This window comes from Thamnophis sirtalis, unplaced genomic scaffold (assembly GCF_051295495.1).
Source record: "Thamnophis sirtalis isolate CommonGarterSnake01/CBP01778 unplaced genomic scaffold, rThaSir2_p1.2 scaffold_9, whole genome shotgun sequence".
Classification (NCBI taxonomy): domain Eukaryota; kingdom Metazoa; phylum Chordata; class Lepidosauria; order Squamata; family Natricidae; genus Thamnophis; species Thamnophis sirtalis.
Genome location: NW_028261389.1, coordinates 37,160,828 through 37,175,120, shown reverse-complemented (window position 1 = coordinate 37,175,120; position 14,293 = coordinate 37,160,828). Strand labels below are relative to the sequence as shown.

Genomic DNA, 14,293 nt, shown 5'->3' with positions numbered 1-14,293 from the left:
TCCAGAATGCAGCCGCGCGAGCGATCGTGGGTGCACCTCGTTTCACCCACGTAACACCTATCCTCCGCGAGCTACACTGGCTGCCTGTTGATCTCCGGGTGCGCTTCAAGGTGCTAGTTGTCACCTATAAAGCCCTCCATGGTATTGGATCTGGGTACTTGAGAGACCACCTACTGCCAATTACCTCCACTAGGCCAATAAGATCCCATAGATTATGTATTGTCTTCATGTGTGTAACTTGTTTTGTCCTTCCCTCCCCCTGAATTGTGAGCCGCCCTGAGTCCCCTCAGGGAAAAGGGCGGCATACAAATAATAAACAACACAACAACACAACACAGATTTTAAAAAAGAAGCAAATCTGTCTATATAAACATGAAAACACTCACTCAGGAATCACAAAATCTCCAGAACCGTAAAGCCTACAAATTTGAAATTTGGCATGTATGTTCCTCTTGGCTTCTAGGTGCTCAGTAACAAAGGATTTTTTGAAATGACCATCAGGTAATTAGTATTTCATATATATTATTATTAACATGTTCAGATGCTAAGGAGTTATACTCCCTCTCCCAACCTGAAAACTTGGATGTGGGTGTGTCCAGCGCATCACTCATCTGGCCTGCTAGCTGGGAGTTTGGAGAGGAGTCTGAGGAAGAGAAGGTGATAAGATAGATGAGGCTTCTGTGGGGCAACCCTGAGGGAGAGAAGGTGATATGATAGAAGATGTTTCTGTGGGGCAAGGCTGAGGGAAAGAAGGGGATAGGATACGGAAGGCTTCTTTGGTGTAAGGCTGAGGGAGAGAAGGAGAGAGGAGAAGTCGATAGTAACTACTCATTAATTTTCAAGTTGTAAGTGTCGTTTTATCAAGCCCGGTCACATAGTTTTGTTTTGTAGCCAGGTATTCAGCTAGTAAGAAATAATCTTAACTTGAAACAAGGTCTGATTTACAGTATCAGCAAATAGCAGTACTTAGGTGTGTACCATAGCTTTGCTAGAAGAATGACAATGAAGGAAATACTCCCTATTTTTTGTTTCCATTGTAAATTTTAGCCATCACTTTTTTAAAAATATTTTTGAAATGTTACCAGTGTTGTAAACACAAACTGAAACAGAAAAGAGCAGAAAAAATGTTTTAATAAAAATAGCTTCAGAGTTTTTCATTAACGGTTACATTCCAGGACAGGTGTTGTATATAATCCTACTAAGAATGATCTGCTTCTTTTTCCAATAAAAATTATTGTACAATTCAAGATTCATGGAGGTTGTCCCCAACTGATTTGTTTTTGTCCTATTTCTGCTTTAAATTCACTTGCACAAAAAAGACTGTGATTGACAAACAAATATCTGTCTATCACTCTGTATTCCAGGTGGAGATTTTTGAGGCTGTGAGATATACTTCAGAATTACATGGCATAGTGGTTTTGAGAGCTTCGTGATAATCTCTACTACTCCAAATGGTAAATTTGAGTTTAACAGCATACGTGATGTGGCATGATTTATTTACAAACTATTTCTAATAATTTCTAATTAAAGATAATACAAAATGTATCTATTATAGCTAGAATTTGAATTGAAATCAAATCTGCTTCCCTATTCCCATCTGAATCAAGACCCCAGTATGTGCAGGGGACAAGATTAACCTTCTCACTCTTCAGGTGAGCATGAGGAAAAATGGATGCTTCCATTAAGGAGGAGCATGTGTTGCAAATGTCCTATATATATGTCACCTTATTATTGCAGAATCTGTCTCATTGAAGCATCCAGGCTGAAACACTTCACTGGTATATTGATTTTTTTTGTTAATTGGTGTATAATTCATGTAGTGTGTAGGAGCAGATGACAGCACAAAAATGATAGAGGGGAACCAAATGTTTTCAAAAAGTATTTATGAATAGCAAAGCTAAAGCCTGGATTTTTGAGCTGAATTAATTGCTCATGTTTTTGGGTTCCTCTTGCTTAATTCATCTACATTTGTGTCTTGCATTTGGACTGGCAGATTAACAGTATGGTTTTTGGTTTTCTTGTGTGTTTGTAAAGTTTTGATTTGCTTTATTTTTGTTTTACTATTTAATAAGTAAAGTGGGACTAACATATGCTTTTGAATTCAATCTTAATGCATCCTTTCTTTATTCTATTAAATATTGGAAAGAATGTACATACAGATCTTTTAGATATCAAGAACATTAATATAGGTGCAAGATGGAAATATGTCCAAGCAAAATATTTTTCAAAAGAAAAAGATTTTGGCTTTTACTAAAAAAGTATTTTTTTCACAATCGTCACTTAGTCCTTTTATGTAATCCAAACTGATTTAACAATAAGATTTTTCCAGGAAGACAGGATACCGTAAAAGAGCTTGGTTTTCAAATGTCCCCTGTTTTAGTTTATAAAATCCCTGTGTTAATTTAATGATTCTATTGAAAAAAAAAATCTTTGTTCCCTCCTCCTTTTCTTAGAATACTCTCTCCAAGAAATTCAGAGGGCTACAGAATACTGAAACGCTTGTGTTCAAAAAAAAATATTTTGATACTTCCTCTTGGTTTTTTTTTTTAAAATGATATGTTTAAAAGCAGTTAAACAATTGAAGTGCTGTATTTTTTTTAAAAAAGTGTTTACTCAATAATTGGCTAACAATACTTTAATTAGGAGATTAAACTGAAAGACTCCAGAAATAATGGTAAAGATTTTAGGAAAAGTGTCCAAGCTACTGTCATGTGACCTTTATAAGAACTTTAAAAACTTTTAAAAATTTGCAGTTGTCATATTGGAAATTTAAAGCTTAATCAGATTGGATCCTGAAAAGACACCAATTATATTTACTATTCACTTATGCCAGTGATAGGTAACCTTTTTGTCCTTGCGTTCCAAAAGCGTGCGTGTGTGATAGCGCACATGCGTGTGGCCACGCCCATAATGCAATGCACCCTGGGACCAAAAACAGAGTGTGTGGGGATATGCCGCTATCCCCCCACATGTGCGCATGACACCCACCCCCCACTAGTCCCATGCATGTGCATGCATCTCCTGCATGTATGGCAAAGATCTGAAAATCAACTGGCCGGTGATAGGTGTGCGCGAACGCATGGTGGAGCTGAGCTGGAGCAATAGCTCGCGTGCCTGCAGAGAAGGCTCCGTGTGCCACATGTAGCATTCGTGCCATAGGTCCGCCATCACAGACTTATACTATTCATATATTTCGCACAATGTTCAAGCCAGTGTATGTGGCTCTCTTTAGTTGCTACTGATACATCCTTGTAAACTGTATAGGCTAGAGTATGATTGACTCCTTCTAAATATTAATTTGAATCCTTGTCTTCTCAGTCTTAACTATCACTATAGAAGATTCATATCCTCACGTTTTATTTGACAGGAGCTTGGTTATTTATACAGTTATTTATTTTGACTATTACTATACCAGTTTTATAATGCATTTTTAATCTGTTGCAATCATTATGAATTAGCAATCAAGTTGTGGATTCTCCAGTAGGTCAAATAACAAGCTGTATGTAAATTAGACAATGGGATGTTGTAGAGCCTTATTAAAAAGCAAATATTTAACTCTTTTCTCTCTCTATGGCTCAAAAAATATCACCATACTATCTTATCATCTTGTAATTAGAATTTAATTTAGGATTCTTTGCTGATTTTTAATCCTTGATCAGGAAAAAATACCTGCCTTGCAATGGTGACACTTTAACCAAATCCTTCTTTTGTGACTGGTAGAATCTTTGCAACATTTATATTCAATGGCTCATTCATGAGTCCATGACTACTCTTTGTTTTTACCACATCAACTTGTTTCAGTCTTTCAAATGTGCATCATTAGCTTCCAGGAAATTTTACGAGGCTCATTATTCCCCAGTCATTCTGAGCAGGAAGAAAAGACAGTAAATAAAATAGCATAAATTAAACTTAAGAAAGAATGGAACTGAATGATGGTTTAACCCAGCGGTATCCAAACTTGGGAACTTTAAGACTTGTGGACTTCAACTCCCAGAATTCCTAAGCCAGCCAATTCTGGGAGTTGAAATCCACTAGTCTTAAATTTCCAAAGTTTGGACACCCCAGGTTTAGCCCAGAAGCACCTGACAATTGTTACAAAACATGATGGTTAGCTATGACAGTTCTGCCATTGTCAGCTGGGTGTCATCTTTGGCAGACATACTACATAGCCTAGCAGTGTCACTTTTAACTTAGCATTAATTGTATGAAGACTGAGAGAATCATTAAAAAAATAAATGCAATTATTAAGATGTGGGAGCAGCAGTTAGGTGCTGTTTATCCTGTCAAATCTGTGTCTTTTTCCAGTTAGCAGAATAGCATCTTGACATTCCTTTTTTCCCAGTTAATAAATGGATTAACCCAAATTCTTTTGAATGGTAGCTTATGCAATGTCAGCAATAGACCTCTTGGACAGCATTTCACAACTTGGAACATAGCCAACATATTGCAGCACAGCTGTGATCTGTTAACAGGATGCTGGAAATGCTGTTGTTGTATGCCCTGTTAGCTACCCCTTTCTGAATGGGTCAGGTTGCCCCCTGCTTGGGCCTTTAATATATCTATTAACAGGGGAGAAATCAAGGTAAATGCAGATTGCTCCTCTTGCTTTTTTTTATTAATTAAAGGATGATAAACAAAAAATAGACAATAGTGCACCAGCACAGAGGTTGTTCAAAGACATAATGTGTCTCTGCTATACTGAGGACTTAAGTTCTCAATGATACAAGCTGTCAGGCCTGGAAGCCATCTTGGGCATTGGATCTTCAGACCTGCCACATTTAGTCTGTGGGAAACTGGGAGGGGGGGATTGTATGGCGCTGGGGAGATATATAGTCATAATAGCATTCCTTTCTCAGAGAGTCAAGGACATTCTGCCCTATACCTGGAGGGCTGTGACTGGGAAGCATCTCCAGTTGAGACGGTCCTTTGATTGGACCATGTGATAGACGTGTGGGTGCTAGGTGGGTGCTTGGACTTTCTTTTGGGTGGGGAAAACCTGAAAGCTTTCAGATTTCGCTTTTCCCAGATGTGCCAATATGACATCTCTAATAAAATGGAACTTTGAGGAACTTCAAGCCTCGGAGTCTTCTTTCATTGGGGGTATTACTTGGAACCCTGACACAAGCTTTGTTTCTGCTCAGGCCTAATACACCAATATGAGACACAACTTTGCCAGGTGCAAATACAGGACACGTTATCTGCATTGTGCTAAAGTTTCCCAAAGGGATATTGCCACTTATGATACTAAATCTTCGGAGATTAACTGCTTTATATAACAGTTCCACTAAATGGCAATTATTTTTATTACCAGAATGAGCAGCTGTGACAGAAAATCAAAGTCCATGACTCCAGGTGTTTTAAAGCTGTTATCTGTGTACCTGCTTATTTAGAAATAGTCTTAATGAGAAGTCCTTTTTGATCTGCTGTGTGCTTTTGCAAATATTCCATTCATACATTTGAGAGGCTATAAATAAAAGAAAAATAAAGGAAGAAGATGAGGATTAAAATTCAGAGCCTTTCATTAAAATATCCAGGATGGAACAATTCTAATATAATAAATATATCCATATGGATGGCATTAATGATAAAGGCATTGTATGCAAACAGCCCCTCATTAAATTGCTTACATTTTGAGGTAAGGATGGGAACTCTCCTGCTAAAGGCTTGGAAAACTTTTAATCAATTTTACTAATTTTGGGTTAGGTAGACCATTGGCTAAGAGCAGTTTCTCCTAGAGAAAGTATTGGAAGTAGAGGTATTTCTAGAGGTAATATGTCATTTCTTACAGTTGTCATTGACTTGATGGCACATTATTATCACCATAATTTTGCCAATTACTTCATGCAGTAAAGGGGATCTTCTAGATAAGTACAACCATTTATGTTATCTTTTTCTCAGCTTTTGTCTTCTATTTATTTTGTGTTAGCCAAGTCAGCCAAAATTTTCAGGGATCTGGTCTGGAAAATCTGAAAACCACACTTTAAAAGAGGTAGAAAGCAAGCATGTGTAATTCCAGTTAATTTTAAGTGTTACTCATCACCCTGATAAAGTAGTCATGACAGTGATGTCAGTATTAAGTGTGGAATTACTCTCAAAATGAGTTTATCATGTCATAAATTGCCGGGAGCAGAAACAGAACAGAACAGGGCTTTCCTGGAAACTAAGCAAGTCGTGAGCAGTTGCTATAGCTGCAGTATTTCAAGTAACATACGGCATTTTAAGAATCATTTGGGGCATTCCCATTATGTTCCATTAGCACCAATAGTGGCTACGTTTGTGAGCATAACCTCTTTTCAACCAGTCTGCCTTTTTATTCATGTGCCTGGCTTAGAGGGTGCTACTTTCGCAACCAAAATTAGAAATCAATGCCCAGATAAAGGCATAGAAGATGGAGAGAAGCAAACCATCTCAACAACTTCAGCATTATTACTTGGTTCTCTGTTTATCGGTTCTGTTTCCATCCATTTTTTTCATAGAATGTACAACTTCCTTAACTGCATTTTTGTCAGCTTCCCCATAGCCCCCCATGGAACAAAACAGTTTTGAGCATAGAAAGGTTCATATAAATTGAACCAGATTCAAAGTAGAGCAATACAAGAAAAATAATTATGTGAATGTATACTCAAAATGGTATGTAAGAGAATAAAAAAATAAAATGTTCTGGGGGGGAAAAAGAATAGAGCAGTAAGAATATTTAGGCCTTGGAAAGTGTACAACATATGAAAAGAGGTTGCAGAAATTGGGAATGCTTAGTCTTAAGGAAGAAAGACAGGAAAAACTTTTCAGATACTTGAAATAAAGCCATACAAAAAAAAAAAAAGTCAAGGTCTGGTTGAATGTCTGTGGAGATTCTCAGTAATCCAGGTCATGGCTGTCCCCAAAGGTGCTTTTTTCAGGAGGCAACTGGATTTCCTAGTTTTTTTATTGAGATTTCACTTCACATCCAAGAAGCTTCTTCAGCTCTAACTGGATGGTGGGAATGGAAGGATTTATATTGCTTGCAGACAGCTGGTCATTTGCATTCCTGCAAGGAATATAAATCTGACTAGCTGTCTGCAAGGAATATAAATCCTTCCATTTCCCACCATCCAGTCAGAACTGAAGGAGCTTCTTGGATGAGAAGCGAAATTTCTTCAACAAAAAAAACAAGAAAGCCCAGTTGCCTCCTGAAAAAAAGCACCTTTGGAACAGCCTGGTTGAATGTTTATGAAATTCTTAACAGTAAGAAGAGATGTGCAGAGAAATGGTAGTTTTTCCTTCATTGGATGTGTTTAAGAGGGTGGTAGACAATTACCTGTATACTTTAATTTGGATTTTTATAATTAGCAGTGGGTTGTACTTTAGTGCTGTTTTTCAGCTATGTTTCTATGACTTCTAAAAGGACGAGCTGTTTCCTTTGGAATAACAGTAATGTCATATCCAGTCTATTCTCAGTAGTCTATCTACTGTGCTTTATTTACATATGTCACGAAGTGCTCTCTAAAGAGTGTTGTCTAAGGAGTCATAACTTGATCATTGCTGCTCTGCGTAGGTTTTATATAAAAACATTTTGCTTCATTTAACATTATGAGAATAGTGTGTATTGTGCTGTTTGAAATACTTTACAAAATAACAATGGTACTCAATTCCATAAAGAAAAAGATAAATGGAATATTTGGGGGATGTTTAATACCCTTCTTTTTAAGAATTTTGACTGTAATAATAAAAACTAATACAAACTAAACTTAAAAAAATAAAAGAGAATAGGAAGAAAAAAGAGAAACATAAGAATACAATTAAAAAGTAAATAAGTAAGTAAATAAAGAATATACTAAGAAATAACTTCTGACCTTCATCACAACACTTATAAACAAATTTAATGACTCTTCGCTCCCTCTAAGGTTATAAACATTTATTACTTCATCCCATATACATTTCTTATCTATAAACAAAACCATGAAATATTTTTTCACTCCTGGTGTCAGCAGAAAGTCCATAAAGGATTGGCAGAAATAACAACATAACTTGTTTTAACATTAATCAAATAAACCAGAGATACCCTATCCCTCCAGGCTGCAGCCCACTATTGGGCCTTGAGCCATTTGGAACCGGACCGCAGAAGCAATGGGCAAGAGGGGAACCATCCCCCCTCCCCCACCAGTCTGCAAATCCAAAAACTCTAAAATAAATTGTCTTTATATTCCTCTTTATAACTTCCAACAGTCTCAATCTTTATCACATTCAAATGTTATGGGATTTGATTTCATTTCTTCTTTGTTCCTTTGCACAGAGTTCTTCAAGGCTTTAACAAGTTTCTGTCATAGATCCAATAGGACAAAATTATTGAAATCACTGTTTTGGTTTGTTATTTGCAGTTTACTTTTAAATTTAGAACCCCAGCCAGTTTCTTTTGTAGATCCAGTGAAATATTTTTTTTCTAACTCATTCTCTTGGCCCATGAATTATGAACCCACTTTAATATTTCTATATTGTCAGATAAAAATTGTTCTACGGCGGTCATTTATTCCCTAACATCTTTTGGACATAGTCTATCCATGGAAGCAGACATCATTATTGACGTTATTGATGTTGTAACTATTATTTTCTTATTCTATTCTATTCTATTCTATTCTATTTAAAAATCTCCTTCATTATTTTCATTATTACAGTGTTTTGCAATACTTTACAGGCTCGAGTTCTTTCCTCTTCCTAAAAGCCTTCGTCCCCTCTAGTGTTCATGTCAGGAAATTGCTTATCTTTGTTGTATCTTGTAAAAACCAAAACAGAATCTATTCAGAATCTATATAAAGAACAGAAGCTGTTCTTTATAATTACAGGTAGTCCTTGACGAACAATATTTCATTTAGTGACTGCACAAAGGTACAGTGGTACTGAAAAAAGGGATGTATAACCATTTTTCAATTTTACAACCATTGTGGCATCTCACGGGATCAAAATTTGTATTCTTGGCAATTGACATATATTTATTATAGGTGTAATGTCCTGGGGTCATGTAGTCACCTTTTTAAATCTTCTGACAAGCAAAGTCAATGGGGAATCCAGATTCACTTAACAACTGTAGTGATTTACTTAACAACTATGGCAAGAAAGGTCGTAAAATGGGGCAAAGCTCATTTAGCAAATATCTTGCTTAAAATTTATTCAACAAGCATCTGGCTTAGTGACATAACTTTTTCGCTCAGTTGTGGTCATAAGTTGAGGACTATCTGTAATTGTAAAATCTTTTATAAGTTTAAATATTTCAATTTTTCTTGGACTCCTGTTTATAACTTTCTAACAACCGAATCTTATTTAGTTTTTTGCTGTTTATTCTGGATTCTTAAAATTCTTAAGGTTATGATTAAAAGTTTATTTCCTTTAGCATTAAAGCCAGATTTACTCAGTATTTCAAACTTGTTGAAGGAATACGTTAGAGGTATTTAATGATCAATTTCTGCAAGTGATAAGAAAGTGAGGTTAGTGAACCTTTAATAGTCTCCATGTTTGCAAGCAATATGGTTAATATCTCCCAGGACTGATACCTGTGGAAAATTACTGCCCTGCAGGGATCACCTGTCCAGGATACGTGGGCATGAGGACAATCTCCCATTCTCACCTTACCTAGAGAGGTTCTACTTACTGGTTCCTTGGTCTTTGCTGTGTTTGTTGAATCTGTTTTCACAGAACCATCTTCAGTTCACCATACTTCCTTTGGAAGTTTCCTGGATGTTTAATAACTTTGTAAAATAGAGGCAAGATGCTTTTGGCTCTCCAATTATTTTCAATAACTGTTCCCATAATATGTGACTATCAGTGGTGGGATTCAAATTTTTTTACTACTGGTTCTGTGGGCATGGCTTGGTGGGCGTGGCAGGGGAAGGATACTGTAAAATCTCAATTCCCCCCGCCCCCTCCAGGGGAAGGTTACTGCAAAAACCCCATTCCCTCCTGATCAGATGGGACTCAGGAGGCAGAGAATAGATGTGGGCGGGGCCAGTCAGAGGTGGTATTTACCAGTTCTCCAAACTACTCAAAATTTCCGCTACTGGTTCTCCAGAACTGGTCAGAACCTGCTGAATCACCTCTGGACTATGCTCATTAGAATTAATCCAATATATCTATAGTAGCACTCTATTGCTTACCCTTCCGTAAAGCAATTTTATAGTACTCAAACTGCAAAGCAGAAAATGAGTGTCAAATTCGATAAGTAAAAGTTTCCTTGAGCCATCCTATACAGCAGAGATCCCCAACTTTTTGGTTCTGTGGACTGGCGGCAAAGGTTTCAGCAGTTTCAACAGCAGGAGCAAAGGGTTTTGCATACACAACCTAAATCCCACGCATGAGCAAATGAAGCTTCGCACACTCATCCATCAACGGGCCACAGCTAGGAGTTGGGAACCCCTGCTGTACAGTGATGCAATTCCTATTTTAGAATGCATGTGATGGGAAATAACTTACAAAATTCAGTTTTGGTATCTAATGAGTTTTGGCTTTTAAATTACAGCTATAAATAATTTTTTTAACTTTTTTATTATTTAATTCAGAAGTCTCCAAACTTGGCAACTTTAAGACTTGTGGACTTCCAACTCACAGAAGTAGAGCTGGCTGGAGAACTGGGAGTTGAAATCCACAAATCTTAAAATTGCCAGGTTTGCTTTCCCTTGATTTAATTGACATTATTTATGAGTGTTACTATCCTATTTCATTATATTGAATCAAAACCACATGGTTTTGACCTGCCTCACTCTGTCTGGATGAAATTGAACAGAATTAGGTATGATACTGGAAGAAGTGCCTCTGCCATGTATATGTGGAGGTGGAAAGGTTTCCCTTGATGCAAATTGGTGCTGATATGCAAACAATTAAACATACTGTGCAAGATTGTCTGCAACAGGCATTCTCTGGTTTCCCAGAAGATCTGCTCAAAGCAATGCCAGAGGCAATCATCTGGATAGCTAAATTGGACCTCCAATTATGAGGCCACTACCAGACCTCCATAGAAGTTTTGTATATGATTGTGTGTATATGTTTACTTCTCTTCCATCATATTCTCCTCATATGTAAAATAATAAATATGATTATATTGAATCCTTTTTTGGCCAAGTTCCATTAAACAGAAAAGAAATTTGTATATTTTGGTATAAAGGGCTAATCTAAGTTTTGTTTCTGAAACTAATGCTTTTGGTAAGCATTAAAATCTGAGCCTTTTTTCCTTTTGTTTGTTTTAGATGATCAGCTACTCAGATTTCCACAAAAGATTTTGAAGAAATCACCGACTGATCAACAGATTAGCAAACTTGCTCTGAGACTTGGACCTGAATGGGAGTGCATTGTATTGTCTCTTGGCTTGAGCCAAAATGATATCTACTGTTGTAAAGTCAATCACCCATACAATATCAGATCACAGATTGTAAGTGCCTTCATTTTATGGAGACAACGCTTGGGGAATAAAGCTACTATAGAGAGTCTGTGCACTGGTTTGAAATTTGGAGAAGTAGATTCTTCAGTAATCCAGCAGCTGTTTCAATGAGCTTCTAAACTCATCACAACTGGATTCAATCAAAGGCGCATCCAATATTCTGTCTCCACAGGGCTCACTCAGAAATTATGGAAAGTCTACATCTTGGCACGACTTTAGCAACCATCCAGTATTCTCACACACATCGCCTATCAATTGGCCTTAACATGAGAACGTTGATTGCTACAGTAACTATATTGCCCTCATGATCACTGTTGGTAATCTTTTTCTCTATGGCAGTGATGGCTAATCTTTTTGTTATTGTGTGCCAAAAGTGCGCACATGCATGCATGACAGCATGTGTGTGCGCACCCATAATGTAAAGCATGCGACACCCACCCCTGCACCCCATTTTGGGCCTGGAAAGTCTTCTGCACCAACCTGGAAGCCAAAATGGGGTGCAGGGGTGCTGTGTGAAACCACAAAATGCAATGTGAGCCCCTCCATGCATGCACCATACATGTGCATCCCCCACATGCGCCCCATCCCTCCGCACATGCGTGACAAAGACCCAAAGACCAGCTGGCCAACGGGAGGTGTGCACACATGCGTGGTGGAGCTGGGCTGGACCGACGGTGTGCCCGCAGAGAGGGCTCTGTGTGCCCCCTGTGGCATGCATGTCATAGGTTCGCCATCACAGCTCTATGGAGTCTCTAAATGCCATGCCTTCATATGGCAAAGCCACTTTTAAGATGAGATACTGTGGAGGATACTGCGTATTGCATGGGATTTTGTAATGAGGATGAGAAATTAGTGTTGACAACCATACCAATGCTGTGCAAACCTTCTGCATTTCCAAGGCACTCTCCTCTTGGCCTTAATTACCTTTATTAATAGCAATAAGTTGATCCAGTAGCAAATCATAAGGAATGGGCTGTCATCCCTGAACAGCTACCAAGGATAACAGCCTCACTATTAGAAATGCAAGGAAACAGAACAGGTACTTGGAGTTACTATTTTGTGTTATCCATCCAGCAAGTTGGTGACTGTGCTTTTTTATGTAAATGTCTAGGAATGTTATAATGTCCTGTTTATTTTTAAAGCATGCATATTGTGTATTATTACAACCATAAAAAAGAATAGTCCAAAGAATCTACATTTTGTTATATGATTTCTGACTACTTATTGTGTAAGTTACTTAAGTCATCAATTGGATCTGATCTTATTTCTTGATGATGCGCACTGGAGTGGCCCTGCTCTGTATTCTATACTTTGTATATAAAGATTAATAACACTGATATGCACTTGCCTGCAGTTTCATTTTAGACAAAGAGGTGTCTGTTTCCTGAAGTTAACGGATCTAAGCATGCCTATCTTTGCATGGTATGTCACTAGTTTGCAGAAAGTTCTGGGTCAAAAAACCCCAAATATTTCTAGTTCAAAAACAAATATTGGTGAAGAGCATACATTTTCAAACCTGACTATTTGTGTCATGTTTCTCTGGATATGTTCATTTGTGATTCAATAATATTGCCAAGTTATTTTCTACTTATTGGATTGAACTTTGTAGATATTCTTAAAAGACAGTTTTCATATTTGATTGATGTCAGCTTTCATTCCTCTTTAAATCATTTACCACCCAAGGATCACCTGAGCAGGTAGGTTTTTTTTCTCTAGGATAGTTGAGCTCTTGTCCTCTGCCTTCTGGAAGATTCTTATCAGAATTTGTATAAATTTTAATTGTCCAGTATTATCCTGACTATCACCAACCCACTTTTACCTGATTTGAAAGTTTATTATATTTTGGTAGATTGTAAAATCTCTCATTTCACTCTCCCTTTGATTTTATGGCCTAATAATTTAGAATTTTTATTTATTTATTCAGACCGGGGGGATTGTGAAGCCGAGTTCCCCTCCAATGCCTCAAAACTCTGTTTTGAATCTGTTTATCCCGAAAGCTAATATTATCACCAAGGACAGAGTTGCAATAGTGGGGCTAAAAAGACAAGGAAAAGGAAACTGTTTTTAAAATCTCTGGTGCCATACTCTGTAGTAAGAAAAGGAAGTTAGAATTAAATGTTCAGTAAGTCTGCCTTTCCAAATTAGGATAACCATTATGCTAATCTTATTTGACTTAATAATGTTACTTTTGAGGTTTGAGAAACTTCATTTGAACAGTGGTGTGATATTTTCTGATTTTGATTACCTAACCTGGCCTTGTCCTGATTTCTATGCGAGAAAAAAAAATCCTGCAGTTATTGAACTTTTTAAATTAGTACGTCAAACTCTAACAATGCCACATTCAAGGAGAAGTTTGAATCATTCAATTTAAGTACTTTTTTCCTTTATACAAAACTACTTTAATCTGTGTTTCAAATCTTGCTTGTATATTTTCCATTATGGATCTCCCCCAGACGAACTTCCACCTACTGCTTCTTGTCCTACCCTCAGATGTTAGGGAAAATAAATTGATGCCTTCTGTTCTGACCTAGGCTTCCCAAGAGCATGAAGCAAATCTTTGTCCTGACAAAAAACCCTTTTATTAATTTACTGTGAAGTCTGCTCATTCACATCCAGCAAAGTCTTCCAAGGGAGGATTTACAGTCACAGACCTTATCTGGCTTGGAGAACTGAAAGGCCGATATCTGCAAAACACAAACCAATTAAGCGAACTAATTGTGCCCTGCAAACTCCACTCCCCTTTCGCTCCTCTCTTATTTCCTCTGGAAGGGGCCAATCATCAACCACCTGTGGCCTTACTCCCAAGTCACCCCCTGTTCTTTAACTGTTCCCTTTGTCTGGAAACTCTGTGCATGTGCACACTGGGGACAGGCTCCAGCTGTTTGTCTGCCTCAC

At 37.5% G+C, this 14,293-nt stretch overlaps 1 protein-coding gene across 1 annotated transcript in view; it reads left to right on the top strand.

Moving 5' to 3' along the window:
- The window catches only part of CRADD (CARD and death domain containing adaptor protein), a 31,610-nt gene extending 18,875 nt beyond the window's left edge, over positions 1-12,735 (top strand). Inside the window, exon 3 of the mRNA XM_014056476.2 lies at positions 11,208-12,735. Coding sequence (XP_013911951.1) covers positions 11,208-11,509 — 302 coding nt within the window. The 3' untranslated portion in view covers positions 11,510-12,735. The remainder of the gene's footprint in view (positions 1-11,207) is intronic.
- The last annotated feature ends 1,558 nt before the right edge of the window (positions 12,736-14,293 follow it).